Here is a 27,743-nt window from a genome sequence, read left to right on the forward strand (position 1 = left end):
TGGTTGTTCCTATAGAGATCAATGGTTGTGTCTATAGAGATCAATGGTTGTGCCTATAGAGATCAATGGATGTGCCTATAGAGATCAATGGTTGTGCCTATAGAGATCAATGGTTGTTCCTATAGAGATCAATGGATGTGCCTATAGAGATCAATGGATGTGCCTATAGAGATCAATGGTTGTTCCTATAGAGATCAATGGTTGTTTCCTATGAAAGATCAATAGCATAATCAAGTTCCTATAGAGATCAATGGATGTTCCTATAGAGATCAATGGTGTGCTATAGAACATAGAACGGAGGTTGTGATTATATCAGACTATGATCTGTAGGTTATGTTTGAATGTAGGTTATGTTGAACCTGAAATTAATGAGCATTTGTACTGTATACTGGCTCGTGCCTCTGACTAATTAAAATGTCATTTAAAGAATTAACACAAACTGGATGTTGCCCTTATTCTAATGAATCAAATTATTGTCTACATATGACATAGCAAGCCTGTGTGCACAATGTCCCAATGATAATCTGAACCTGATATCGGTAAACAAAACAAGTTTATTGACAACAAAAGATATTTGATCTGTTGTCTTGGCATGGTTAGGTAAACAGACTCTTTCATTGATTAATATAAAGGAGTTATTATTCATACATTCATAATAAACAAACTATAAACAACAAATCAAGACTACATCCTTCATACACAGGTACATTCTAGAACACCAATCTTCCTACACCTCACATCATTAACATTTGCTCTATATCAAAGTTCACAGGATGTTCTGTGTCAAAGGTCATATGATCACCATTCTTGTACTATAAAAGGTCACATGATCAACATTCATTCAATATATCAAGGTCACATGATCTACACGATGCATATCCTAGTTCCTATGGTGATGTCCTCTCAATATCAATGGTCACATGATCATCATTCTCTCAATATCAATGGTCACATGATCATCTTTCTCTCAATATCAAGGATAACACGATCATCATTCTTGCAATATCAATGATCACATGATCATCATTCTCTCAATATCAAGGATAACACGATCACCATTCTCTCAATATCAAGGATAACATGATCATCATTCTTGCAATATCAATGATCACATGATCATCATTCTCTCAATATCAAGGATAACACGATCACCATTCTCTCAATATCAAGGATAACACGATCATCATTCTCTCAATAGCAATGATCACATGATCATAATTATCTAAATATCAATGATCACAAGATCATAATTATCTAAATATCAATGATCACATGACCATCATTATCTAAATATCAATGATCACATGACCACCATTATCTAAATATCAAGGATCACATGATCATTATTCTCTCAATATCAATGATCACATGATCATCATTCTCTCAATAGCGATGATCACACTATCAATGATCTCTCAAGACCATTTGTTATACAAATACCATGTTTTTCTATATGTTACGTCTTAAACACACAACTACAAGTCTCACAATTGAGTACACACTCCTGATACATTGAGTAAATGCCATGTATTTGAGTACACACACAATACATTGAGTAAATGCCATACAATTGAGTACACGTCCTAAGATATACAAGTGACACTGTCTCTGTCTCGCCTTTCAGCCTTTTACTTTTACATGGATATACAATCTTCACATACACTCACTAATCTCACTGACATTTCCTAAATCTAAAATTCAAGCTTGTCTGGTTTGCCAAGATATTTAATGAATGATTTGACCTTTGAATTATATCATTATAAAGATTAAAAGTTGCACTTATATGAAGAAAACAATAACCACCTAGAACAGGTCATCGAATGTGTGAATGGATGTAACTGATGAGGAAATTTTCATTCAAGATCTCAGGAAACAAATTCGAATAAGGACAAACAGTAATTACCATAAACCAACTTCCTTTTGTGTATGATTTATTTTCCTGAAAGTTTATCTATGCGTAAACGATATCTTTCACAATTCTTGCATAATCAAATTGAAAAGTAGTTCCATTCAATTTTTAATCAGAAAAATTTAATCTCTGCAAAAATGTTTTGAAATGAAAATCGTGCAATTTCGTCCAGCAGCAGAAGTTTGTTTTTAGTATATTATAGCACTAGATATAAAGAAGGAGTCTGGAGCTGGTTGGCTATCTAGTAAATGATTCAAGGAACTGATATACAAGTGAAACAACAAGAATTTGTCGTGATGCCCATGAGCCTACAGCTATATTACAATAACTTACCTAGCTACTACAATCTTCATCAAATCATAGTTTTAATTCAAATGATTAATGAGTAAGATTTATTTCCACCTATTTCATACTAATAATGCAACATTTGATGTTTGTATCATTAAAAGACTAGAAGCTTGAAGGAAGTCACTCTAAAGAACTAATGAAATATGACCACTTTGACAATAGAACTTACTAGTTATTGTGATACTTAGACAATAGAACTAACTAGTCATTGTGATACTTTGATAATAGAACTTTACATCTAATACTAAAGACACTTTGATATTTTGATAATAGAACTTACTACAGACATGATATTTTGATAATAAATCCTACTAGTCATTGTGATACTTTGATAATAGAACTTACTACGGTCATTGTAAATTGTTTACCTTCAATGTTTGAACACTGAACAATAGAAGGAAAATTAACAATGGATTTCAAATTTGTTCGATGATTGTGAAGTTGATGAAAATTAATTAGAGTGAAGTATCAATTATACATTAAATTTGAAGATGAGTAATGATTTGTCAATAGCACTTAAATACTGTGAATAGCACTCAAAAATATTGTGAATATATGCAGCACTAGAAGAATGTTTTTATGCAATCACTTCGTTCAGTTATATTACCAAGGCCTCTACCAGAAATGGTCAACAGCCTGGCCCATAGTAATGTGAAATCCCTTGTTTTTGGCAATGAAGGTAAAAAGAACATGAAAGATAACTGATAAAACCATTCTTCAACACGTTAAAATATCTTCAGCTTGAATACTCTAATATTTGGCAATCATTGCTTTCTTTAAACCAAAGTTTCTCTATAACACTCAAAACAAATTCTGAAATTAATCTCTATACTGGTCTCTTGGACAAACATACTACGACATACACCTGATCCAAAGATAGTCTCTTATCAGTGGCTAAACAATGGTTTGTGCGTTTGTGACAGAAAACAAAAACATATTAGCCATTTTCACGTGGCTAAGGAGTTCAGAAAATTTTTCATGTCATACTCTGAGTCATACTGGTCCTCGTCCCAGAGGTCACCAAGGTTCTCTAACATGGAGGAAACAGTTTCCTTCTTGGAAGAACCAGATTCTGATTGGTTAGAACCTGCTGAACTTTGACCCTTCTTCTCATCATCCAATGAAAATAGGTCTAACAACTGGTCTGTGCCCATGGTCTGAAGACTGGAATTCTCTTGGCTGATCACAGTGTTGGCAATGGTCATTTTAAATTTCTGCAATCTGTGTCAATATAGAGGAAGTGAATAAGAAAATGTTTAGATAGTCTATATACAACCAGAATGATAATTGTATTGCCATTATTATCGATTTGTTGCCTATACAGTCATTAACTCATAATTAAAAAAATTGCTTATCAAGGGTAAAATGTAACTGTGTTACCATGCCACCACCTATCACAAGAAGTATTTAAAGTGCATGGTCACTTTGATAAAATCTTGACAGAATCCCTTCAGCTAAAAGAAACCCTAAGAAATCCCCTCGTAGCTTCAATCTAATGAAAATTAGACCTGCAATTCCACTCCACTACGATGCTCTATGTTATGCTCCAATACAAGCTCTATCAACTCCCTGTTTGGGGTCACCTCAACATGACCCCTATGGTTAGCCAATCAGCATGTCACATATGAAATCTTCTGTGAGGTTAAATGTCTGGAAATGTCTCAAAATGTTCCAATTCTAGGCCAGGTGTCATGCTAAGTAGACCTCAAACATGGGGTTGTTAGATCTTGTATTGGAGTGTATCACAGAGCATCGTAGTAGATAAGATTGTCATAGCTTGACATTTCCTAGGTAGATGAAATATCTTATCATTCTTACCCCATGATCTTTTCCTCCAGTGTTCCTCTTGTCACCAGACGATAAACATTGACCACCTTCTTCTGTCCAATCCTGTGTGCCCTGTCCATCGCCTGTGGATTCAAATGATTGTAAATAGAATCATCTAAAATTACAAAATTAGTCAGAGCTACCTGCTTTGAAAGTATTCAACAGCACTTAAGCTAGTTAACATGTGGCTAATGTTCCTCTGGAAAGGGGTTCAAAAGTCTTCATATTTTGCCCCTAAACTTAATAATGTAGGCCAGAAAACAGACAAACACAAATATCCTCCACACGTTTAACAGAACATGACAGGGCACTGATTTTTTCTCAGTGAACTTTGGTTATTTCCATGTTCTTCAATATATATCTTGGCTTTCCTACCTGTAAGTCTTTCATTGGATTCCAGTCATGCTCCACAAATATCACAGTGTCTGCACCTGTCAGATTAAGGCCAAGACCACCAACATGTGTGGTCAACAGGAGAAGGTCTATAGATGGGTCATTGTTGAATCTACAACACACATAAAAGCCAAATAGTCAAATGATCAGGGGAGGTTGGTGTAATCCTTTCAAGACTTTCAATTATTTTCAGTTTAATTTTACATTTGGCGACTTAATAGAAGATAGCAAACAACAGGCCATGATAAAATTATTTCAAATAGTGTATGAATATGAATACTAGTATAGGCCTTACCTGTTGACAATATTATGCCGTGATCCTGCTGGAATGCTTCCATCCAGTCGCAGGTAGGTGACTCCTGGCATGTGTGTTCTGAAAAAGAAAACACACAATATGTCAGGTTTAACATGTCTTATTACAGTATTGTAGGGAAATGTTTTGGAAGTCAACTACAAACAAGACATAATTGTAAAACTGATTGTAAACTAGTACTGATAACTGATAGTGGGACAGTTTTATCTTGAGGAGTGTACTTTCATCTGTAGAAGTAGCCGGCTTCCTCCCAATCAGTCCTCAACACTTATTAAATTACTTGAAATCTCAGCATAAGGAACATTACCAAATCAGTGATTCACTCCCTCCAGTCATAGAATTTTAACTACTTCCCAATCCTTTCACAAATTAAAGCATAGAGCCTGTAACAACATACTTGAGAAGGTCTTTCTCCACTATGTCCAGCATGCCCTTGAGTTGGCAGAAGAGCAGCACTCTATGTTGATTGACCACTGGCATGTTACTGGTCACTTGTTGTTGACCAGAGGCAGGCATGGACTGGTCAACTCCAATTCCACAATCCATAAGTAGTTGTCTGTAAAATAGATATTCCGGCAATATGTTAATTAGGGACAAAACCAAACAAGCACTTACAAGGGCTAGATTCTCAACAGTTACACTTACACCCCAACTCACCCTATCTACAAATATACATTTATATACCAGGTAACAAAACATACATCTAAATACTGCACATAAATCTTGAGAGAACAAAGCCTAACAGGTATATATTGGTTCTTTCTTTTTTTAACAAACATTCAGTTAGTTACAGTTACACCTGCTAATGTCAGAATAAGTGATCTATCTAATCACTAATTAAGCTGAATGAACCCTCAGGTGAGCCAATACTTACCTGAATTAACCATATTGATAAATGAGACAACACCTTCCTGAATAACTCATAGTTAAGTCATTAATTTAATACCTGAAAGAACTACTAGTGAATTCAATTCTTCAATGAGTTGAAACTTCACTGAATGAACTTTTATTTTGATTTTCAATTACCCGAGTAAATTTATTTTGATTTATAATTACCCGAGTAAATTTATTTTGATTTATAATTACCTGAGTAAATTTATTTTGATTTATAATTACCTGAGTAAATTTATTTTGATTTATAATTACCTGAGTAAATTTAACAAAGAATCCTGTTAATAAAGTCTTACCTGAGAGCATTGAGCTTTGGAGCATGCTGTATATCCCTGAGGTTAGAATTCTGTTTTTTGAGTTGTGACGTTATCTGTTCATACTTCGGGTGAGTAGGCACCAGTACAAGTGAAGGGTGGTTACACACTTTACGGAGGTACTGCAACGCCTGGAGAACATTATTTATAACATAACTTACAATTTATACAGTTAATAAAGATTTGACAGGGTGAGAATTAGAATAATTTGTACATTGTACAACCACTTGATCAAGATTGTACAACATTGTATACCCTCAATCCTCCTTTGTCCATTTTACTACCAGCCAGGATAAAAGATATAATCAAAGGGAAACAACTTGTTCTAAGTTGGATTTTTAAATTCAGTCAAACTTGTATATGATTTACTGTTAACCAACTTTCTTTCGCATGCAATTTATATATGATTAATTTCGTGAATTTCATGATCAAGATAAATTTGCGGAAGTTTATTTCAATGAATTAATATCTTCTACAAATCTTACACAATTAATTTCTAAGGTAAACTGCTTTCAGATATAAATCACTAAAGTTAGTAGCCCTGAAAGAAAATTGGTTTACAATATTTGTGTTACATGTAAATTTTATTTAAGAAAATAACAAAATAATTCAAATTAAACATGGTCTTCCAGTCATACTGGATTGAGTTATGAAGTTCAACTCGGTTATGTCCTAATTTTCCAACATGTACTACTATGGACAACGTCTGTTCTCCACTGACCATACCTGGAATACATGTGTGCTGCCACGACTGGGAACTTTCTTCTCTGGAGACTCGACCTTGAGAGAGGTCACCATGTCCTCTACTCCCTTCTTAGCCTGGGACTTAGCAAAGTCTTCATACAGTTCCACCTGTAGAGAAGCATTGACAAGGTCATTTTGCTGAATTGCATCCACATCCATAATTGCCACCTCAAACAGGTGTTTCAAGCAGAAATCTAATAATGTTGGTTAGACAGAAGTATTTTTTTTAAATGGTTTAATTTGTTAACTATTTTAAGTTAAATGATGCTGACAACTTGTCTAATAATAATTTATTGTAAGTTTATTTGTCAGAGTTTAGTGGATAGATTATAATCCTCACACAGATAACTGACCATTTAGGTGTGTTTACCCGTCCATCTGAGTGTACACCACCTACCTGTAAGCTGCTGAGATCACAGTAGTAGTCCTGTATAATTTTAGGAGGCAGGTCCTGTAGGACATCCTCCTTCAATCTCCGGAGGATAAACGGTAGAACCTGACGATGCAGAGACTCCATGGCTAAGGCTCCTATAACATACAATGGACCAGGACTTTATCAATACACAGGATTTCTGATCAGTAAATCAGAGTCATACTTTGAATAAGTTGGTAATATGGTGCTTTATATGTAAAACCTATAAGCATGAAAAGCTGTGTTGTGTGATTAAGAAGTTGTTATTGGAAACTTAATATAGTTACATCTTGGTTTCAGAGAAACCACAACTGTGAACACACGTCTATCTTGTTCTAATTAGTCTCCATTTCTCTCTCTCTAAACTTGAGGGATTTTCAGTAAAAGGATATAACCCATATACATTAATGGTTAAATTATCTCCCCTTGACAGTATACAAACCATCATTTATTGGCAATCGTATTCATGTACAGCAGTTGTTACTCATAACAAAGTTCAAATTACAATGCAGTATACTAACAAATCCAGCAGAAAGTTTTCAAAATGAATTTCAAAATGATTCTTACAAAGCAAAATTTTACATAATTCTTGTTCTAAACATCGGACAGCTAGATTAACGAACAAATTTTACTATCACATATAAAGTAGCCATTAGATTGGTTCTGTATTAAATCTCGTGAAGCCATTAGATTAGTTCTGTATTAAATCTCATGAAGCCATTAGATTAGTTCTATATTAAATCTCGTGAAGCCATAAGATTAGTTCTATATTAAATCTTGTGAAGCCATTAGATTAGTTCTATATTAAATCTCGTGAAGCCATCAGATTAGTTCTATATTAAATCTCGTGAAGCCATTAGATTAGTTCTGTATTAAATCTCGTGAAGCCATTAGATTAGTTCTATATTAAATCTCGTGAAGCCATTAGATTAGTTCTATATTAAATCTCGTGAAGCCATTAGATTAGTTCTGTATTAAATCTCGTGAAGCCATTAGATTAGTTCTATATTAAATCTCGTGAAGCCATTAGATTAGTTCTATATTAAATCTTGTGAAGCCATAAGATTGGTTCTGTATTAAATCTCGTGAAGCCATTAGATTAAATCTGTATTAAATCTCATGAAGCCATTAGATTAGTTCTATATTAAATCTTGTGAAGCCATTAGATTAGTTCTATATTAAATCTCGTGAAGCCATTAGATTAGTTCTGTATTAAATCTCGTGAAGCCATTAGATTAGTTCTGTATTAAATCTTGTGAAGCCATTAGATTAGTTCTGTATTAAATCTTGTGAACCCATTAGATTAGTTCTGTATTAAATCTTGTGAAGCCATTAGATTAGTTCTATATTAAATCTTGTGAAGCCATCAGATTAGTTCTATATTAAATCTCGTGAAGCCATTAGATTAGTTCTGTATTAAATCTCGCGAAGCCATTAGATTAGTTCTATATTAAATCTCGTGAAGCCATTAGATTAGTTCTATATTAAATCTCGTGAAGCCATTAGATTAGTTCTGTATTAAATCTCGTGAAGCCATTAGATTAGTTCTGTATTAAATCTCGTGAAGCCATTAGATTAGTTCTGTATTAAATCTTGTGAAGCCATTAGATTAGTTCTATATTAAATCTCGTGAAGCCATTAGATTAGTTCTGTATTAAATCTTGTGAAGCCATTAGATTAGTTCTGTATTAAATCTTGTGAAGCCATTAATTTAGTTCTGTATTAAATCTTGTGAAGCCATTAGATTAGTTCTGTATTAAATCTTGTGAAGCCATTAGATTAGTTCTGTATATTAAATCTTGTGAAGCCATTAGATTAGTTCTGTATTAAATCTTGCGAAGCCATTAGATTAGTTCTGTATTAAATCTTGCGAAGCCATTAGATTAGTTCTGTATTAAATCTCACAACTCACCAGCTTCCTGTTCCTTCGAGGTACTTTTAGCGTCACGACTCTGGAGGATTGGTTTGCCGTACCTGGCCTGGAACTGTTTTTCTGTCCCGAGGAATCCTGGCATCAGGAAGTCGAAGAGTGACCAGAGGTCAAGGACATTATTCTGGATAGGAGTTCCAGTCAGAACCAGACGATGGTTACAGTTGAGCTGCTTTACCGCCTTAGATAACTAATAAAGAGGAGTTCAATATATATCACTTTGATCAACAGTACTGATAGTAACCTTGAACATTGAACATTGTTACATTGAAAGTAGATCAACATCACAAATATGTCAGCACATACATATACATTTGTATATGTGGTACATTTATATGTTTTATATGTCATATAATTATGTACCTAAATAATAACAATATAGTTAAAAAAAACTTGGTTTGTAGGAAAAATTCTTACAAACTCTTACTATTTCTCACCTTTGTTTTCCCATTTTTAATGATGTGACCTTCGTCTAGGATACAGTAATTCCAGTTGATGGTACTGAAAAAACAACAAAGATAGTCCACTTACTTATACCACAGACTGTACATACAGTTATATACATTGGTGCTAAGAAAGTAAAAAATCTTTATCTAGGTTTGGTTAGCATACTCTCAATTGCAACTAACAACTAAAAGTGAAAGCAACACCACCTACCTGAAAAAGTCAACGTCATTGCGGACAACATCATAGGAGGCTACAATCAAGTTGTGTTTCTTCACTCGTTTCTGAAGTCTGTCATACAAAAATGTCACAAACATGATCACATTGAGCACTTGAAATACCAAATAGCGTTTACAATAAAATGAATGCATCAGACGGATGCTACAGTGAATGTTATACTTTGGGTAATCAACCCATAATTACATGTATACTTTAATAATATATCTTCAATACTGCATGACAATTACAGATATTAAAGATATTTTCAAGTCAGGTATGCATGCTTGATTTGAAAGGTGTACAGAAGTCTTATAATGAGAGAGATTATCAGTCTGAAAGTAATAGCATCATCAGACACTGTAAATAAAATGTTAGCACAAATGTGAAAAACTGCAAATAATGATTTATAATGGTGGTTTAATAATGGAAATACCTATTTACAAATTTAGCACTGTACATCATGAATTAGCACTTCATAGCCAGGTGGGTAAAGTGATAAAATAAAACTATGTATAAAAGGTTATGTTTTACTGAATTCTTCTTTTTTTTTCTTTTTTTCCTGAATTCTTCTTAATATCATAATAACTTACAATCCTCCTACTGACATTGACCACCTGAGTATAGCTCTGTGACTAGGTGGGGGGATGGACATCATGTTTCTACTGACCTGACTCGTTCACTGGGAGGGCCTGCATACATGAGAGGATTCAAATATTGCTGGTCCAGAAACTTCTGAACTTCATACACCCAGTGGCCTATCAAAGTAGGTGGACAAATCACTATGGAAGGTAAAGGGGCACAATCAGGGATCTTGTTTTTCTGTAAAATAATGTTAAACACAAAATGCACTATTATAATAGCAAGTAATAGGGCACCATCACAGATTCTGTTTTTCTGTAAAATGACAGAACTGTACTATCCATAGTCAGAACTTTCATGATTCAGACCCACTAATCTATGTATTTGCATATTAAAAAGTTGTCTGCCTTGCCTGTAGGTATCAGTTTTGACATCAAGTGTGAATGAGCATAACGTTACACTTTGCAGAGAAAATGAAACGAGTTTCGCTCACAAAATAATGAAAAGAAGTCACAATAGAGACCTACCAGCAAGGGAGATAACTCGGTAATATGCAAGAGTCAAAGACTATGTCCTCCTGACTAATCAGATTCCTGTGTTGAACACTTCATCAAACTTAGAAGATCTATAACCAAGCATTGTCTTTGGCCAATATAATGCCCCTAAAACTCATTGTATAATTGAACAATTTAAACGTAATTCAATTTTGTTGCAGCAGATGCAGAACTGTTACCGTAAAATAAGCTGATTTAAAAACAGACTTCTCTGATAACATAACCTGGAAAAAACTTTTGGTACATACCTTGTATTTCTGATCACGAAGGAAATGGTCACTGGCTAAAATACAGATCGACTGAAGTGTCTTCCCCAGTCCCATGTCGTCACACAGAATGCCATGGAGAGAGTATTTGTTGAGGAAGGCCAGCCAGTTAACACCATCCTTCAAAGATTCAAAGTGATGACTTTACTCAATCTACAGAACCTCTGGGGTACAAAGATTCAAAGTGATGACTTTACTCAATCTACAGAACCTCTGGGGTACAAAGATTCAAAGTGATGACTTTACTCAATCTACAGAACCTCTTTGGTTAAAATATTCAAAGTGATGACTTTACTCAATCTACAGAACCTCTTTGGTTAAAATATTCAAAGTAATGACTTTACTCAATCTACAGAACCTCTGGGGTACAAAGATTCAAAGTGATGACTTTACTCAATCTACAGAACCTCTGGGGTACAAAGATTCAAAGTGATGACTTTACTCAATCTACAGAACCTCTGGGGTACAAAGATTCAAAGTGATGACTTTACTCAATCTATAGAACCTCTTTGGTTAAAATATTCAAAGTAATGACTTATTCAATCTACAGAACTTCTGGGGTACAAAGATTCAAAGTGATGACTTTACTCAATCTACAGAACCTCTTTGGTTAAAATATTCAAAGTAATGACTTATTCAATCTACAGAACTTCTGGGGTACAAAGATTCAAAGTGATGACTTTACTCAATCTACAGAACCTCTGAGGTTTAAAGATTCAAAGTGGTGATTTTACTCAATCTACAGAATTCTCAATTATAGAACTTCTGGGGCACAAAGATTCAAAGTGATGACTTTATTCAATCTACAGAACTTCTGGGGTTCAAAGGTCCAAAGTGATGACTTTATTCAATCTACAGAACCTCTGGGGTTCAAAGGTCCAAAGTGATGACTTATTCAATCTACAGAATCTTTAGGGTTCAAAGGTCCAAAGTGATGACTTTACTTTATCTACAGAATCTTTAGGGTTCAAAGGTCCAAAGTGATGACTTTATTCAATCTACAGAATCTTTAGGGTTCAAAGACCAAAAGTGATGACTTTACTTAATCTACAGAACCTCTGGGATTCAAAGATTCAAAGTGATGACTTATTCAATCTACAGAACTTCTAGGGTTCAAAGGTCCAAAGTGATGACTTTACTTAATCTACAGAACCTTTGGGGTTCAAAGATCCAAAGTGATGACTTTACTTAATCTACAGAATCTTTAGGGGTACAAACATTTGCATAAAAAAAGCTACAGAATCTTTAGGGGTACAAACATTTGCATAAAAAAAGCAAGCTGAGTAATTGTTTAGAAAAGAATTCTAACAATGTTCTATTTCCTTTTTATTTTTTGTAATACTGTAAATCAACTTTCTTTCGCATGTGATTTATTTTCCTGATCAAGGTAAATTCACTTAAGTTTATCTCTGCAAATTAATATCTTTCTCAATCTTTGCACCATTAAATTCAAAGGTATCTTCATTCAATTTTAAATCCACGAAAATGTTTTCATATGAAAATCACGAAATTAAGTAGCTGCGAAAGAAAGATTGTTTACAGTAAATCTTTGATTTCATTTGCAGTAAAAATGACAAATTGATTGGTACTTGAAATATATGCAAGACATAAATATCCTTGACTAAATATGAAATTAAAATGGAATATAAAGCTGTGGCATGGGTATAGGATGAGACAGACAGGAGTAACACTGTATATACATCTATCCACAATATCAGGGAGACAAACATATTTATACAGTAACCACATGTTCCCAGTACCTGTTGGTATTTGCGGAGGTCAGCGTCCACTGGTACAGATACTTTGTAGCTTTCTACTTTAGATCCATCCATCAGCTGCTCTAGAAATTTGCGCTGCTCCTCTTTCTTGGCTGCTAGTCTTGGGTTCATCTCCGGTGGGTCAGGAATACTCGCCTTCAAAACAAAATTGAACATTCTATATTACACTTTCAGACCCAAGCTGAAATATATAAAGTATATTCTATGATGGAACTTGGTATTTATGTCTCGGTCAACAGGAGGCAGAGCCATTATCAAAATTTCTTAGTTAGTCCAGCAAATGCCAAGTTAAGGCAAACAATGGTAACAGGAATTAAAAATGCAGATACAAACATCCTTGTCTAAATCTTATAGCTGTCAAAATACAACATATTTTCAAAATTGGAGATCACAACTTCATGTGTTGACATTATAACTAGTTTTATGGTATTAAAAAGGAATCTTTTTATGATGATTACATATGTGTTGGATAAGTTTGCTACATTATTTGTAAATAGGATGTAATTGATAAATTTGGCCAAAAAGTGCTTTTACAAAAATGGCAGTTTTGTTTTACTATGGATCTTCCAATGATATAGAACTAACAAAATCCGACACAGGGAATGAGGCTGTCAACTCCATAGTGGTATATTTCTGAAAGTCAGTAACACATTTTACATCAAAGTGACATACAGCTGAAAGTCAGTTACATAGTTTCTGTTTCACAGTTTTATACTGACCTCCAGAGGTAAAAGGCGAATCAGGGAAGCAAAGCTATTAGTGGCGAGCAGACGGACAGCGTCATTCTGGTCACTCATCCGGCCGAGGATAGGGACAACCATCAGGACAATGTAAGGTAACAGGTCTACACCCATCTGGTCAATTACATCTGGACAATGGTCAAGGATGGCATGGACACTCGTTTATCAGCAATAAACCAGAATAAAAACCTGGCCAAACAATATTTGACCTATGACCTAATCTGACCTGACCTTGAGTGACTGTGGTGATTATGGGAGAAAAAATAATTATTCGTGACATTAAGTTGAATGCAGCATTAAAAGTTTAAACCTCTCTAAAGATTAAATGACAAGAGAGAACATTTTTAATTGTTGTCCATCAGTCATACGGAACCAACACAAAAGTGATTAGGTTCTACATTAATTTTCTTGCAATGTAGCAGGCCAAATAAAATCCAACTACTTAACCATATTGTATCCTTCCCTACCTCTCACTGATCTCTCTTACTTGCCCTTCCCTTTCCCACCCTATGATGTTACACTCTGGTGTGATGTACCAAGGATACGTGACAAAGCTTCTACAGCTCCCTGTCTCTGTGGTTCTTTGTCGGAGGCTCCAAGGAAAGGGATAACATTTTCAAAACAAAATGTCATGAGATCGGCAGTTACAACTCTGGAGAGAGCCCCTACACAGCGTGCTGCCATATGTCTGACAGCTGTGTAGGAACATTGTAGACAAGTCAGCATGTTTGGGAGCTTCTGTATAATCTGGGAACACAATAATCATATACAGTAGGGTCCAATGGTTCTGTTTGATCTGGTGACATAAGAATTATATACAGTAGGGTCCTATGCTTCTGTATGATCTGGTGACATAAGAATTATATACAGTAGGGTCCAATGGTTCTGTTTGATCTGGTGACATAAGAATTATATACAGTAGGGTCCAATGGTTCTGTTTGATCTGGTGACATAAGAATTATATACAGTAGGGTCAAATGGTTCTGTATGATCTGGTGACATAAGAATTATATACAGTAGGGTCCAATGGTTCTGTTTGATCTGGTGACATAAGAATTATATACAGTAGGGTCAAATGGTTCTGTATGATCTGGTGACATAAGAATTATATACAGTAGGGTCCTATGCTTCTGTATGATCTGGTGACATAAGAATTATATACAGTAGGGTCAAATGCTTCTGTATGATCTGGTGACATAAGAATTATATACAGTAGGGTCCAATGGTTCTGTTTGATCTGGTGACATAAGAATTATATACAGTAGGGTCCAATGGTTCTGTATGATCTGGTGACATAAGAATTATATACAGTAGGGTCCAATGGTTCTGTTTGATCTGGTGACATAAGAATTATATACAGTAGGGTCCAATGGTTCTGTTTGATCTGGTGACATAAGAATTATATACAGTAGGGTCCTATGCTTCTGTATGATCTGGTGACATAAGAATTATATACAGTAGGGTCCAATGGTTCTGTTTGATCTGGTGACATAAGAATTATATACAGTAGGGTCAAATGCTTCTGTATGATCTGGTGACATAAGAATTATATATACCGTAGGGTCAAATGCTTCTGTATGATCTGAGGAAACAATGATTATTGTCATATGATTTTACTGACAACCTGATGATAAGTACTGTTATTCTACCTAATGTTTACAACAGAGTCTGTGATTAGTTGAAACACATCACAAGACAGGGAAATAAAACGTGGCATTTCTCTTAGGGGGGAATAAAACTTCGTATTTCCCTGGGGTGCTTGCCCCTATGGTGACCACCCGTCTTTCACATGGAGATATCTCCCCTTCTGATTGTACAACAATAACAGACAAAGCTTAAAACATCGTTTTTAACTCGTGGAGAATTTAAAATTAAAGTATATTAAACCCAGATTAGCGAACCGCAAATTTTCAGTATAACAAACACTCTATGTCACTGGTGGCAGTGTGGTAATATTTTCTTGGACCTTGGTAAATATTACACCTTTGGGTAAATAAACCTTCATATCACACTGCCACCAGGGCCAGTAATGCAAAAAATGAACAACTATTCTGTTGAGACCACAAATACTGTTTATTTTTACCTGTGAGACAAGGTTAGAGTCCAAGGAAGCACACACACACTCCAACACCTGTAGACTGTGGACCAGTTCCTCAGCGCCCTCCTCTGTCAGAGTCCACTCAATGTCATCACCTGGAGCGATATATATGTCAAAGTACTGAATGTACTGTACACTCAAAGTCATCACCTGTGATGATTTCTGTACAGAATCATTGTGCAGGCAACTTTTTCAGATATGATATTGACATATCTGATATGATATTAGCATTAATTGCAATTTTGCCTAGAGTGTGAAAAATATAATACTGTCCTTCTCTGACAGTGTAATTTTTTTTGCAATTTTTGTCTTTAAAACAAATACACAAACACTTGTGTAAGGTTTTAGTCATATCACATATTCCTGTTCTACAGTTTTATATCAATAATAATAACTATTAATTATAGTAATTGTCTGTAAGATAGACATACATGTTCCCCGCAATCAGAACGGGACAGATGGATATAGGTAACCCTGTATGCCTTCTCTCTCTATATATAGACCAGAAGTAATGTCAATTTACCTGCGGGTACCTGACTCAGTGGTTGAGACAGAGTTTCCCAAAACTGGGGCACAGACTGAGGTAATTGGTCTCCTAATTGGCGAGTGATCACATTAAGGGAAAGGTCAGCACCTCGTCTCTGGATATTTAACTGGCGCTGGACCTACAGGAAAAATTAAGAAATTCGTCATTATGTATTAATAAATACTCCATTGACAAACTGTAAAGTTTTACAAAGTGATAAAATTTATTGGAAACATAAAGTCATTAAATACCTCTGCAGATTCCTGGGTGACATCGGCAGGTATATCAACATCAACTTTGACACTAGGAGTGCGGCGTAACCACTTCTTTCCTGTATCTGGGACCTGGAAAAATTCAAAGGATTTATTTTTTATTTTTTTGACAATAATAACTGTTTCTTATCCGTCCACTCTAACTTTTCTATGCAGTACCAAATATAAAAGCTAGTTAACAGAGAATTAAACAGTAAAACTATAACAAGTTTATTGTGTAAGTCAAGGCTTAGTTAACTCACTCGTTGTTGTTTTGTCAGTGTAAGGATTCCTGTGTGTTTACTGCACAGAACTTCATTGGAAGATGTGGCTTCTGAAAAGAGAAGTTACACAAATGATTTAAAACAAGTTTGTCATTCATCTGATGTAGACATGAACATATCAATTTTTATACTTCTGTAGGTTTTTAATGAGTCAACAGATGACATCAAGATCACTTAAATAGGTTAATGAAAAGTCTTTTCTTGTAATACTTATTGAATATGTGCTATTTGACTTTGTAATTGTAGGAATTCTTTTTGATGTGTATAGTAGGAAGTTATATACCTGAAGTGGGTGGAGCTGGTGAGTTGATTTTTGGGGTATAGCTAGGATCTCCACAGAGGAACCCACACAAGTTTTTCACCACTTTATTGTTGGGGGTTGGATTTCGGCCGATACATTTCTGGATAAGGAACAATAAACAGTCTCCAGCCTCTCTCTGTAAATCAAAAAGATTTAAACTTTCGAGGTTGCTTCAACTCTCAGAGATAATAAAACGAACCTGTTTTTTTATCTGTATATTACAGTGTTGTCTGCCCCTGCAGGTAGGTGTTAATTTTTATGTCACATAAGTCTTGTATAAGTACACTTAAAACTGTAATGGTCCATGTTGTGTTTCCCTGTTTCTGTATATTGTAATGTTGTTCCTTTTGTAACATAGATAGATGCGTACATACATTACAATTTTCAAGTTGCAAAATTTTAAAACAGTTAATCAAAACTGAAGAAATAAGAAATGCTTAGTAAATGTCATGTATTCTCCTGATACATTGACATAAATAATTGATCTATGACAAAAACAAATCTGTATTTCTTTCCTGTTATAGATACATAATGTAAACTATCATGCATATGTCTAACATAGCAATTTAAAATAGAACAAAGTAATTTCACTCAAAACTAATGACGTCACAATCAATAACCTGCAAGGGCAGCAGATAATAATCAATATGATGGAAATATCTAATAAGGATGCTCAAACTGATAAAAAGATTTAATTTAGATTAAATGTTACAAAAATAAACATTGCTCAGTATTTAAACAAATATCACATTGAAAGAGAATTGATAATTTACCAAACTAATGACACACCTGTATGCTTGTGTTGCTCTCCTTTTTGATACAGTCCATCAGTGGCCGCACCACTGGGTTTAGTTTATCTGGTAGGATATCTAACATCACAACAGCTTTAGCCAGGCTAACTTGTACCCTGAAATACATGTATATTATATTAGCTCATTACTGACATGACTAAGTGAAGCAGTGGACATACATGTTTTTTTATCCTGGAACCTTTCCTACAACCACTACAATAAGTACATCCTAAACATACTGTATTAGCTGTGTAAATAAAGGACATTCACCGTCACTATTACTTGTTACCAACCTTTTCCTAGTTACCTATCATTTGAAAATCCTTTACTAGTAACTGTATCTAAGGAACTGTTTTTGACTGAAAACCTTCCATTGGGAAACATTTGACCAGTTGACTGGAAACAGAACATCATTAACATTTGTATAACTATTGTACAAAGACCTTTCTAAGGTTACCTAATAGTAAGAGTTTGAAGTTCCTGTGTTGTCTGTTCCACGATGGTGCGTAGCTGTTTCCTACGATCCTCAAATGTTTGTAGATAATTTGGTTTGAGTGTGATCTTCACCTGGTCATATACACTGGTGGTCAGTGCTGAGGCCTGCTCTACAGACAGGATACTCCTGTACATACAGATAGACTTAAAACATGACCAGCACAAACACATCACTAGAGACTTAAGTCTATGAATAAGAAACAGATTGTCTCCCTTTTAACTATTTAAGATGTACCATATAGTCATAAACTTATCGTATTTGCTATAATTAGCGCCCCTCCCTCTTCTTCTGGAGAAGGAGTTAAGTAATATGAACACCCTGTGTCATGCTTATAACATTCCATATAACAGTGGGCCCGCGATATTCTGGACGCCCATTGGAAAACTCACAATCCGGACAATAATATCAGGGAACAGATATCCGTAATGTTATCTATACTCACTAGTCCGGAAATTCGGATTCTGAATCTGGAACGTCATTTTGGAAAAGGAATGTAATTTTCATTTATAAATTGCCGCAACAATCAGGACAATTTTCTGCCGCCACGTGCCGAGAAAATCCAAGGCCAGCTAGTCATGTGTAAAATACAAACTACCACTTGACACTGTGTGTATTGTCAAAATGACGGCTGCCCGGTCATAGCCACGGGCGTTTACCTGAATACTTTGTGATGGGTACATGCAGTCATGTAACGGTTCATTGGTTTAATTTTCTATAGGAGATCAAACTTCAGTGTGGTAATTGACAATACATTTTTACCCACACGCTTTTAAACATGAAGTTTGAGCTTGGGTACGTATGCTGTACCTTTCTGGTTTTGCATGCAGAATATATCGCTCTGAGCTTCGGGTACAATAAAGTGAGAAAATACTTACAAAATTAATGAGTATTTTAAATGTATGCTAATCTATTCGAATTCATCGTCTATGGTATATGATGTAAAGGCTACGGCACATGCCATATACATGCACATGGTTGTTATACACGTCTGTATGTCAGAAAGCAATGAATTATATTGTGGATATGGTCAATAAAAACACACAAAATACAAATTATATTAGTCCATAAAAATATTTACAACTATTTAATATCATAGTTTTCTTATACCAAGAACGTAGATATAGATCCTTGTTTAGGCATTTTGAAACAAATTAATTTGCCCATAATTTGCCATATGACAGATCGAGAGTGGGATACGTAGCTATATGCATACATCGTACACAATTAACGATGGCTTTTGGTTTTGTCTTTTAAAAAAGAAATATGTTTATTTCATATTCTTAACATAATATTATGAAAAAAACACCTATAAAACATAATAAAAGAAGTATTTATTAGAGTACACATATATTACAAAAGCCTATCATCGATTAAAAGGTCAAGGGGAGTAACTCGTACATGATAACTTAATTGACTAAGAACACAGAATTCAGCAGTCAGGAAAATTTGTAATCCGGATGGTTTAAATTAAGCTGGGAACGAATGTGTCCAGATTATCGAGGGTCCACTACACATGAATTTGCTAGTCATTCACATGTGAATCAAAATGTAAAAATAATGCATTTCAAAGGGAAGAAGGCATATGCACTTTAACAAATTAATGTGCCATTAGTACAGAAAGGGTAAAATATGGCTGACTTTTTCTTTTATAGTTATTTCATCCACATTGCACGTTTTGTTATCTAATAAGTGTCCCTGTTTAACACGATTTTAAGCACATTGGGCACTAATTAAAGCAAAATTGAATACAGCTGGTCTTTGAATAAGAATCTGATTGTCTCCCCTTTAACTGTTAAAAAATGATGAACTGATGGCATCACTTTAACAAAATATTAACATCTTATGTTTAAAGCACAATTTTGACACACTTTAAAATTTATAACTATATAATCCTTATAGTTCTTAGCTATTGTCTAAACAAAAACATTTCCCCTTTTATTTTTTTTAACCTTGAGGTCATACTAACAATTAATAGGCCATGGGCCAGAAAAACATATATGGTAGGGGGGGAAGGCACTTTGAAATTGGGAGACCCACAGATAGAAGCGATTTTTAATTTTGTCGACCCCTCCACTTATCTCTTTTTTTGTGAACGAGACTATGGCATAGAAGCGATTTAATTTTTTGTTTTGTTCCAACATCTTTTTTGATTTACATATTTTAATTTCTAGCATCACTGACGAGTCCTTGGACAAAATTGCGCTGTTTATGGTGCAGTGAACTATTGTTTGATGTGCTGCATCTATAACTTAATTTGTACAAAGGTACAATCTTCCTAGAACTAGTGGAAAATCTGCTAAAGATACCGAAGTGTTGCACAAGGGTAATGCAAGAGTATACGTATACATCTGGACATTCACACTTAGCTTGTGAAATGCCACTTTTTCCTCGACTTAATACCAGTGAATCTAAATAAAGATCTATTGATGACAAATGTCTTTTACCAAAACTGTTTCTCTGTACCATTGCTAAGTTGGATTGAATATAACATGTTTTAAATAAATAGTTATTTTTGTAGTCAGAATGACTGACAGTAACATTATAACACACAAATTTTGCATTTTATTTCAAGAGGTTACAAATGCTTCAGATCGACCCACCCACAGAAGTGATTTTATTGAAACGTCACCCTGGCACAGAATTGATTTTATTTTGAACCCACCATGGCACATACTATTTTTTAAAGTGCCTTCCCTGGGTGCCATATATGTTTTGCTGGAACAGCCCTAACTATTAAATGGCAGAGCACTACATTTCTGCTTAAAATGACAGAAGTGCAGTATTTCTAGACATCTTTTAATTTTTTGAGAGTTCAGAAAAGTTTTGTAGAATAACTAGAAGCATAGAAATTAACATTGTCCAGACATAGTTACCCTGGTGGAATGATGGAATCCATATCTATTGCCTGTTGTTTGAGACCTGCTATAAAGTTCTGACAGTCAGACTGCATGTGGGTAAACGAAGCAGCTATCTCATCAAAGTAGATTGCTTCATTAAGGCACTCCAGTAGCTTGGATTTGGTTTCCGAAGTACAGGGGCTATTCTATAAAGAGCCAAGAAATCATCATATCATTTTGATGGACATAAATAAAGTCAAAATAAGTTGCCGTAAACAAAAAATGTCATGGTTAATCTTAAAAAAAAAGCAAATTGGTAATGGTAGTGATAAACACTATGCCATGTACTGGCTATAGATTGAGAAATTCCATCCATCTTTGAATTCAATGATCTTTCACTTAATATCAATGATTTCAATCAAACATACCTGTTGAACAGAAGCCCAGTAGTATAGAACTTGACCAACAATAAAGCGCTGTATGGCTGACTTGTTGTTCATATGGAAGAGGAAAAGCTTACACAAGGAGTTGACAGGCTTCTCAGCCTCCGGTGGAAAATTTGGCACATCTCTGGTGATGTAACTACATAGAATACCTATTAACCTGTAAACATTATCATCCAAATATCAAAGCAGATTCTTTGTTTTCACACATTGTGCCAGGAGAGAAAAGATGAACATAGACTTTTAAAGGATATTTACTATTATTACTTGTGATACCCGGATTTTCAAAACTTTGAGATTTGAAATCTATATCTTGGCTATCATTGCTGTTAGTCTATTTTCTGGTTGATCTTTATTTCATGACATTCATTTGCATTGATTTCAGCTGAACTACTGGACAAACAGCTAGCACTTGTCTAGCACCTCTGATATTTTATACAATGATTCATGTACAACTTAATACAGTCTCTTGTTATTAGCTTTATCTGAGTATTACAGTTAATTGTACTTAAATAAAGAATTGTAAAGTTTCTATCGTCTCTGCACCAACAAATTACTACCAATTAAATGTAGTCTTCCAGTTATACAAGTTTATGTTAACATGCTTCATTGTAAAAAATGATTGCAAAGCTTCATCACCTTGAGGTATGCATCCTGGCTTTCATTACGGCCGTGTCCCGTTCCTGTACGTCACTATTGAGGGTATTGGTACCTGCAATATAATCCTGTTGTTCCTTCTCAGCCCCAACACTTGCTTTATGTCGACCAACCTCCACCTGTAGCAGGAAAAACATCTAAGTTAGGTTCAATCTACCACAGTACATCCTACTACACCAACAATAGCAATTACATATTAAAACTTCTCTCATACCTACATGTCTAATACTTGCTGGTCTAGGACAATACACTCATGTCGCCTGAGGCTGTATTGCATGGCTACCCATGCAATAAAGCCTCGTGACGTCACAACCTCAACAAAATTACTATTTTCTAGGTACAATTTTAACTTTTTATTTTCAGAAACTAGGATGGATTAACTTTAAAAGATACAAACAACGGAATTTGCGTTGAAAATAACATGCAATTTTCATGAACAGAGAATTAACTTGCAGTTGCGGTTTTTTTCGAATTTATTTCAAAATAACCGAGAAAAAAATAGCAGTAAAATTGCAATTAAATGTTGAGGTATGAGAGAAAAATACTCTTTCATACATGGATAGGAAGGTTAGGGATATTCTACCCTCGGGATCACAAAAAGACCCTTACAAAGAACAATTTTAATAGGAAAAGTGAATCAGAATTGTAAATACGGTATTTATTGTTTGTTTGGAATATCATAAGATTAAAACTTGCCCTTCCGCGATGTTTTGCCTGGATCAGATAGGCTGGTTCAAAAGGAACCTTGGAAGGCTGCATACACAGAGAAAGCCAAACACCAAGCCAGGGTGTTGCCATGGCGATGAGATGGTCTATAGGTGACTTGGACAGCAGTTTGGACCAGACTTGGCCCACCATGACCAGGACGTCTTGTCGTTCCTCAAGCAGACTTCGCTGTATGAGGTGTCGGAGGGCGTCCTGTAGAATCAGGGGTAGCCAAATATTTGTAGGGTGCTGTAAAATATATAACAAAACATTGTAACGACGATTTTAAAACATCTTTATAGGCAGATAATAGAATAACCATGCAAAGTAATAGTTTATATAATCCAAAACATTACAACGCATAGCACAAACAGTCTCTTCCTCAGATGAAGGAGAATCAAGCACATTACCTGAACACTTTCAATATCAAGGAGAGTGCTGAAGGTTTGGAGAGCGGATTTCCTCACAGATGCTATGTTGTGTCGCAGGAATGGCCAAAGTCTTGGGACAAGTTCAGTTAAAGGAGTAGTGAGCCTGTCAATGTTTTGAAGCATTTAAGTTTTCCAAAATCTGTTTTTAGTCATTATGTATTTTCTTGTTACCTTTACAAACTCTTTATGAAGATAAAAAAATGACTGCAGTCACAAGAATGTGTAAATCCTCTCTACACTAGATCAGAACAAGACATTTACGCTATTTGAATGAAATACTTCTTAATCTACAACACACTCTTTTCAAAAAAGATCTGAAAACAGCAAGTCAGTTAAAGATGCTCCACCGCTGACAGAGCAAAAATGATATTCGTCATTTGAACATTAATTGGTGTCTAATCGTGTATATATATGCCTAATTAACACAAAAAAATATATAAAATAATTCATTTCGCCTTTGGAACATGCGCAACCAGTACTTCATTCCATATAGGATATAGTGTAACAGAATTTTTTCGGGATGCAATTAATTATTTTTCATATTTTCAACTTGAAGTAAAATTAGAAGCTCAAACTTTTCAGTGGTGGTAATGGTGTAAGGTAAGTAACTTTTGTAACTGAAGAAAAACATTTAACTGTCTGCTTCTGATTTGATAGTGAAAAAATACCATTTGTCAGCGGTGGAGCATCTTAACATTTTAGTGACATATTAAATCCAAGATAAAGGGGTTACATTATGTTTAATATTTTATAAGTGTGACTGATTTCACACTCTGGAATTGTTGGACTTGTATAAAATTTTGAACTTGACTAAGATTATATTTTAAGGATTTAAGACACAAGTCTACCATTATCATATCATGAGATATTTTTCCCCTTCAACTTTTCTTCAAAAACTGCTTGAATCACTTACCAATCAAGAACTGAGGCCCTGGGATGGGACATAATTGTGGAAAGGAGAGTCATAATACTGTTGGTTGAGGAGGTCAAATCATCCAAGTCAAGCAATGTCTGCCATAGAGTGGCCACAATTAGGGGTACCTAAAACAATAACAGTTGAGGTCAAGTTGTTTAAGTCATTCCACTATAAAACCAGTCATTTATATATATAGTCTACTGAATATGTTCCTCAGCTTGCCTTGAAGGAGGATAAAAAGTTTTCTAGGATTGTAGCTTAGTATAAAGTTATCAGATATATTTTCTTTCATTCAATCCTTATATATACTAAAGCTTGTCTGATTGAACGATGCATATACTTAACGTATAGGTACATGACCCTGACCTCTAAAGATTAACAATTCCTGACAAATCCAGGAATCTATTTCTAACACTGTTACTTGGGTATAAAGTTATAATGATAGAATTATCTGTCTTACCTGGCCAGGAAGTAGAGATACAACACTGTCAGCTACAGGAACAAGAGCGGCTGCTGCCACAGCACGCACATCATCACTATCATCCTGAAGTCCGTGAAACAAACAGGGCAGGACGATTGGTAGGAGTCTGTCTGTCATATCCTGAAACAAATATGATACACTTCTTACGTTAAGATGTTTAACTCTTTTCATCTAAGTACTGATTCAAAGTTACAAAGTTGCCACTGAAAGTAGGTGTTGAAGTTGTGCTGAGCAAATGCTGCTTTTAGACTGTTTTTCTTTGAAAATGCAGCAAAATTGATTGACAGAATACAGGAAATACACCAGTTGACCGACATATGTGTCGCAAGTCACATGACATGTGTAAGTGAGCAGTTGTTCATACCACATACATTGCACAAACATCTTTGTCATAATGTCAACAATCATGCTTCAAATCAGTCAATTTTCCGTGTCAGAATCAAGTAATTTTAAGATTAAATATAATCCGATACAAAAATAAACTCATCTTTATGATATTACCTGTACATATTTTTAAATTCTATACACTTTCTTTTGTGAGATTATTCCAATGTATGACTTTACTAAACCAGCGAATAATACTTTACAACTTTACATGTGAATCACAGTGTCATAAGCCATTGCAAAGAAAAGCAGGCATGTTTACTGCGATGCATCATGAAGGATACTGGAACAGGTTTTTGTGATGGAATAATGAGTCATGGAAAGAGTTCTTTGCCTTGTCATGGATTGTCTATTACCAAGCCCTATTACCTTTCTGATAGCCAGGAGGTACTTGAAGCCTAGTAGTCCACCGTGCCGCACCTCCCACTGTTTCTGGGCCAACAACTGGAGCAGGATGTTAACAACACCTTCTACACCCCAAGTCTCCAAACACCGAACTACAACTCCAAGGGTCTGGGCACATGTCTCTCTCACCGGGGCAACTACCTGTTAAAACAATCAGTTTGTATCTATGTTAGTATTGAAAGTTTAAATAAATATATGATACACAGACCAAGGTAATCATTAGTTATAATTCTTCCTTCACGAGTCTGATTAAATATAAAGAAATTCACAAAGAGAATACAGGAAGAAGCCAAATTCACCTCATCTGATACGTAGTCCCCAAATCTGTCAAGGGCAATAACACACACAAGTCTCAGGGCCAGGTCCGAGAGCCACACTTGGTTCATAGTCTTCACCTGATAACAATTCAAAGGTCAAAGGTTAAACATGACAAAAGTTCAGAGAGAATAGTTCAAAGGTCGAAGGTTAGACCCGGCAAAAGTTCAAGGGAGAGATCACTGTCATTAATCATGATAAGAAAATTTTCAAATACTGATGCCATACTCTGCTTTTTACCAGTTTTTCCTTCTAAAATCAAATGATTAAATACTAGCTCTCCTACAATGGATTATGCCTTTTAAACCCTAAAATCTGGGCCATGTTACATCTGTAAGATTCTCACAATCACATGGATACAAGCATACCACAGTCTCCCAAAACAGACACAGGAAGTACATAGCGAAGTCCATGATCTAATGATTGTAACCAAACCAAAGATAAATCCTGTATATTACCTGATCAGATGGAGTATCCACAGACATGCCAGCCGACTGACCGTGAAGTTTGACCACTTCTCGTAATCCTGTTGCAGCACCGTGCCGACTTTCCCACGTACTCTGAAACAGGTCGTTCATGAGCAGCTCACAGAATGTCTCAAAAGGCCACTCCTCTACCTGCAATGGGAAAAAAGTCATTTTTTCTTTAGATCAGAAAGATTTTCTTCAAGCTGTTTTATTCTTTAAGTAACAATTATCTATCACCTGAGTTAATCATGAAGAATGCTCAAGCATTTTTTCATAGGCTGAAACTATACCAACAAGCAAACTCAGGAAAATTTATATCTCCCAATTACAAGATATGTTGTTGGTAATTATTATGAAGGGTAAGACAGTCATATATAAAGGGGCTATCTCTTCCCATTAATCTCCACAGAAAGTGAGAATTGACTCAGCTGAGCCCTTAATCATTACACAGTTATACAATTTTTTCCCTTTACATCAACCTAAAGGTGACTCTTGCCGAGTCGCATCCACTAGAAGTGGCATTCCAACATGACAGAGCTGTCGACGCATTACCTGGTCGCAAGTTTCAAGCAAATCTGTTGTCTTCTACAGAAGTCTTTGCAAATAACAGATAGACTGTTTTAGTTAATCAAGGGTTCATTGATGAACTAAATGTCATTAAATTTACAACTGAAATTGCACTAAACAAAAGCGTTATGGACTAGTTACTAAGTTCGAAGAAAATCAATTGGCATACATTGTGTAACAGGCAATTGGATAATCACAGATTAATATTCTCCAATAATAGATCCAATATTGGATAACAATCTGTATGATACACACAGTTAATGGTTCTGTAAACTAAACTAGAGCCAATATTGGATAGCAATCTGCAATGATACACAAAGTGAATGGCTCTGAAAACTGACCTCCTCCATATTCAGAGTGTTATCAATTGAACTTTCCATTACAAGCTTTCCATCACTGCCCAGGTCAAGGTCATTCCTAGATTTGGCTTTTTTACAGGGTGGCTCTGTCTCCAAGGTCATTTGTTCACTGTAACAGCCAGCAGTTTAAACAGAAATGTTTGATGCAGAGAAGTTTATGCAGAGTCAAAGCTAAGTCAGTTATACATTAAAATCATAAGTTAGGCGTACCATGGATGTCAGATATGAAATAAATTACTAGTACTAAGAAAAATTTGGAAAACATTTTACATCGTTGAAGGAGGAGCTTCTATATTCATGCATAACCCAACCAAAATGGATAAAACAAGAGGCCCAATGGGCCTCTATCACTCATCTAGATATTGCAA

General features: G+C 35.1%; 1 protein-coding gene across 1 annotated transcript in view; it reads right to left on the bottom strand.

The window, feature by feature from the left end:
* Positions 1–536: 536 nt before the first annotated feature.
* Positions 537–27,743, bottom strand: part of LOC138323234 (TATA-binding protein-associated factor 172-like) — a 37,853-nt gene continuing 10,646 nt past the window's right edge. Inside the window, exons 7-40 of the mRNA XM_069267665.1 lie at positions 27,358–27,484; positions 26,441–26,599; positions 25,967–26,062; positions 25,632–25,808; positions 24,858–24,998; positions 24,395–24,522; positions 23,461–23,584; positions 23,042–23,299; positions 22,328–22,464; positions 21,674–21,848; positions 21,282–21,451; positions 18,370–18,534; positions 17,911–18,028; positions 17,104–17,257; positions 16,800–16,870; positions 16,537–16,629; positions 16,283–16,424; positions 15,745–15,854; positions 14,207–14,408; positions 13,641–13,789; positions 12,904–13,056; positions 11,126–11,263; positions 10,412–10,563; positions 9,739–9,816; positions 9,519–9,582; positions 9,064–9,271; positions 7,137–7,267; positions 6,722–6,847; positions 5,978–6,126; positions 5,188–5,346; positions 4,773–4,850; positions 4,460–4,589; positions 4,076–4,167; positions 537–3,478 (exon numbers count right to left, since the gene is read on the bottom strand). Of these exons, the coding sequence (XP_069123766.1) occupies positions 3,205–3,478; positions 4,076–4,167; positions 4,460–4,589; positions 4,773–4,850; positions 5,188–5,346; positions 5,978–6,126; positions 6,722–6,847; positions 7,137–7,267; positions 9,064–9,271; positions 9,519–9,582; positions 9,739–9,816; positions 10,412–10,563; positions 11,126–11,263; positions 12,904–13,056; positions 13,641–13,789; positions 14,207–14,408; positions 15,745–15,854; positions 16,283–16,424; positions 16,537–16,629; positions 16,800–16,870; positions 17,104–17,257; positions 17,911–18,028; positions 18,370–18,534; positions 21,282–21,451; positions 21,674–21,848; positions 22,328–22,464; positions 23,042–23,299; positions 23,461–23,584; positions 24,395–24,522; positions 24,858–24,998; positions 25,632–25,808; positions 25,967–26,062; positions 26,441–26,599; positions 27,358–27,484 (4,828 nt within the window). The 3' untranslated portion in view covers positions 537–3,204. The remainder of the gene's footprint in view (positions 3,479–4,075; positions 4,168–4,459; positions 4,590–4,772; positions 4,851–5,187; positions 5,347–5,977; positions 6,127–6,721; positions 6,848–7,136; positions 7,268–9,063; positions 9,272–9,518; positions 9,583–9,738; positions 9,817–10,411; positions 10,564–11,125; positions 11,264–12,903; positions 13,057–13,640; positions 13,790–14,206; positions 14,409–15,744; positions 15,855–16,282; positions 16,425–16,536; positions 16,630–16,799; positions 16,871–17,103; positions 17,258–17,910; positions 18,029–18,369; positions 18,535–21,281; positions 21,452–21,673; positions 21,849–22,327; positions 22,465–23,041; positions 23,300–23,460; positions 23,585–24,394; positions 24,523–24,857; positions 24,999–25,631; positions 25,809–25,966; positions 26,063–26,440; positions 26,600–27,357; positions 27,485–27,743) is intronic.

The sequence above is a fragment of the Argopecten irradians genome, chromosome 5 (genome assembly GCF_041381155.1).
Source record: "Argopecten irradians isolate NY chromosome 5, Ai_NY, whole genome shotgun sequence".
NCBI classification, from domain to species: Eukaryota; Metazoa; Mollusca; class Bivalvia; order Pectinida; family Pectinidae; genus Argopecten; species Argopecten irradians.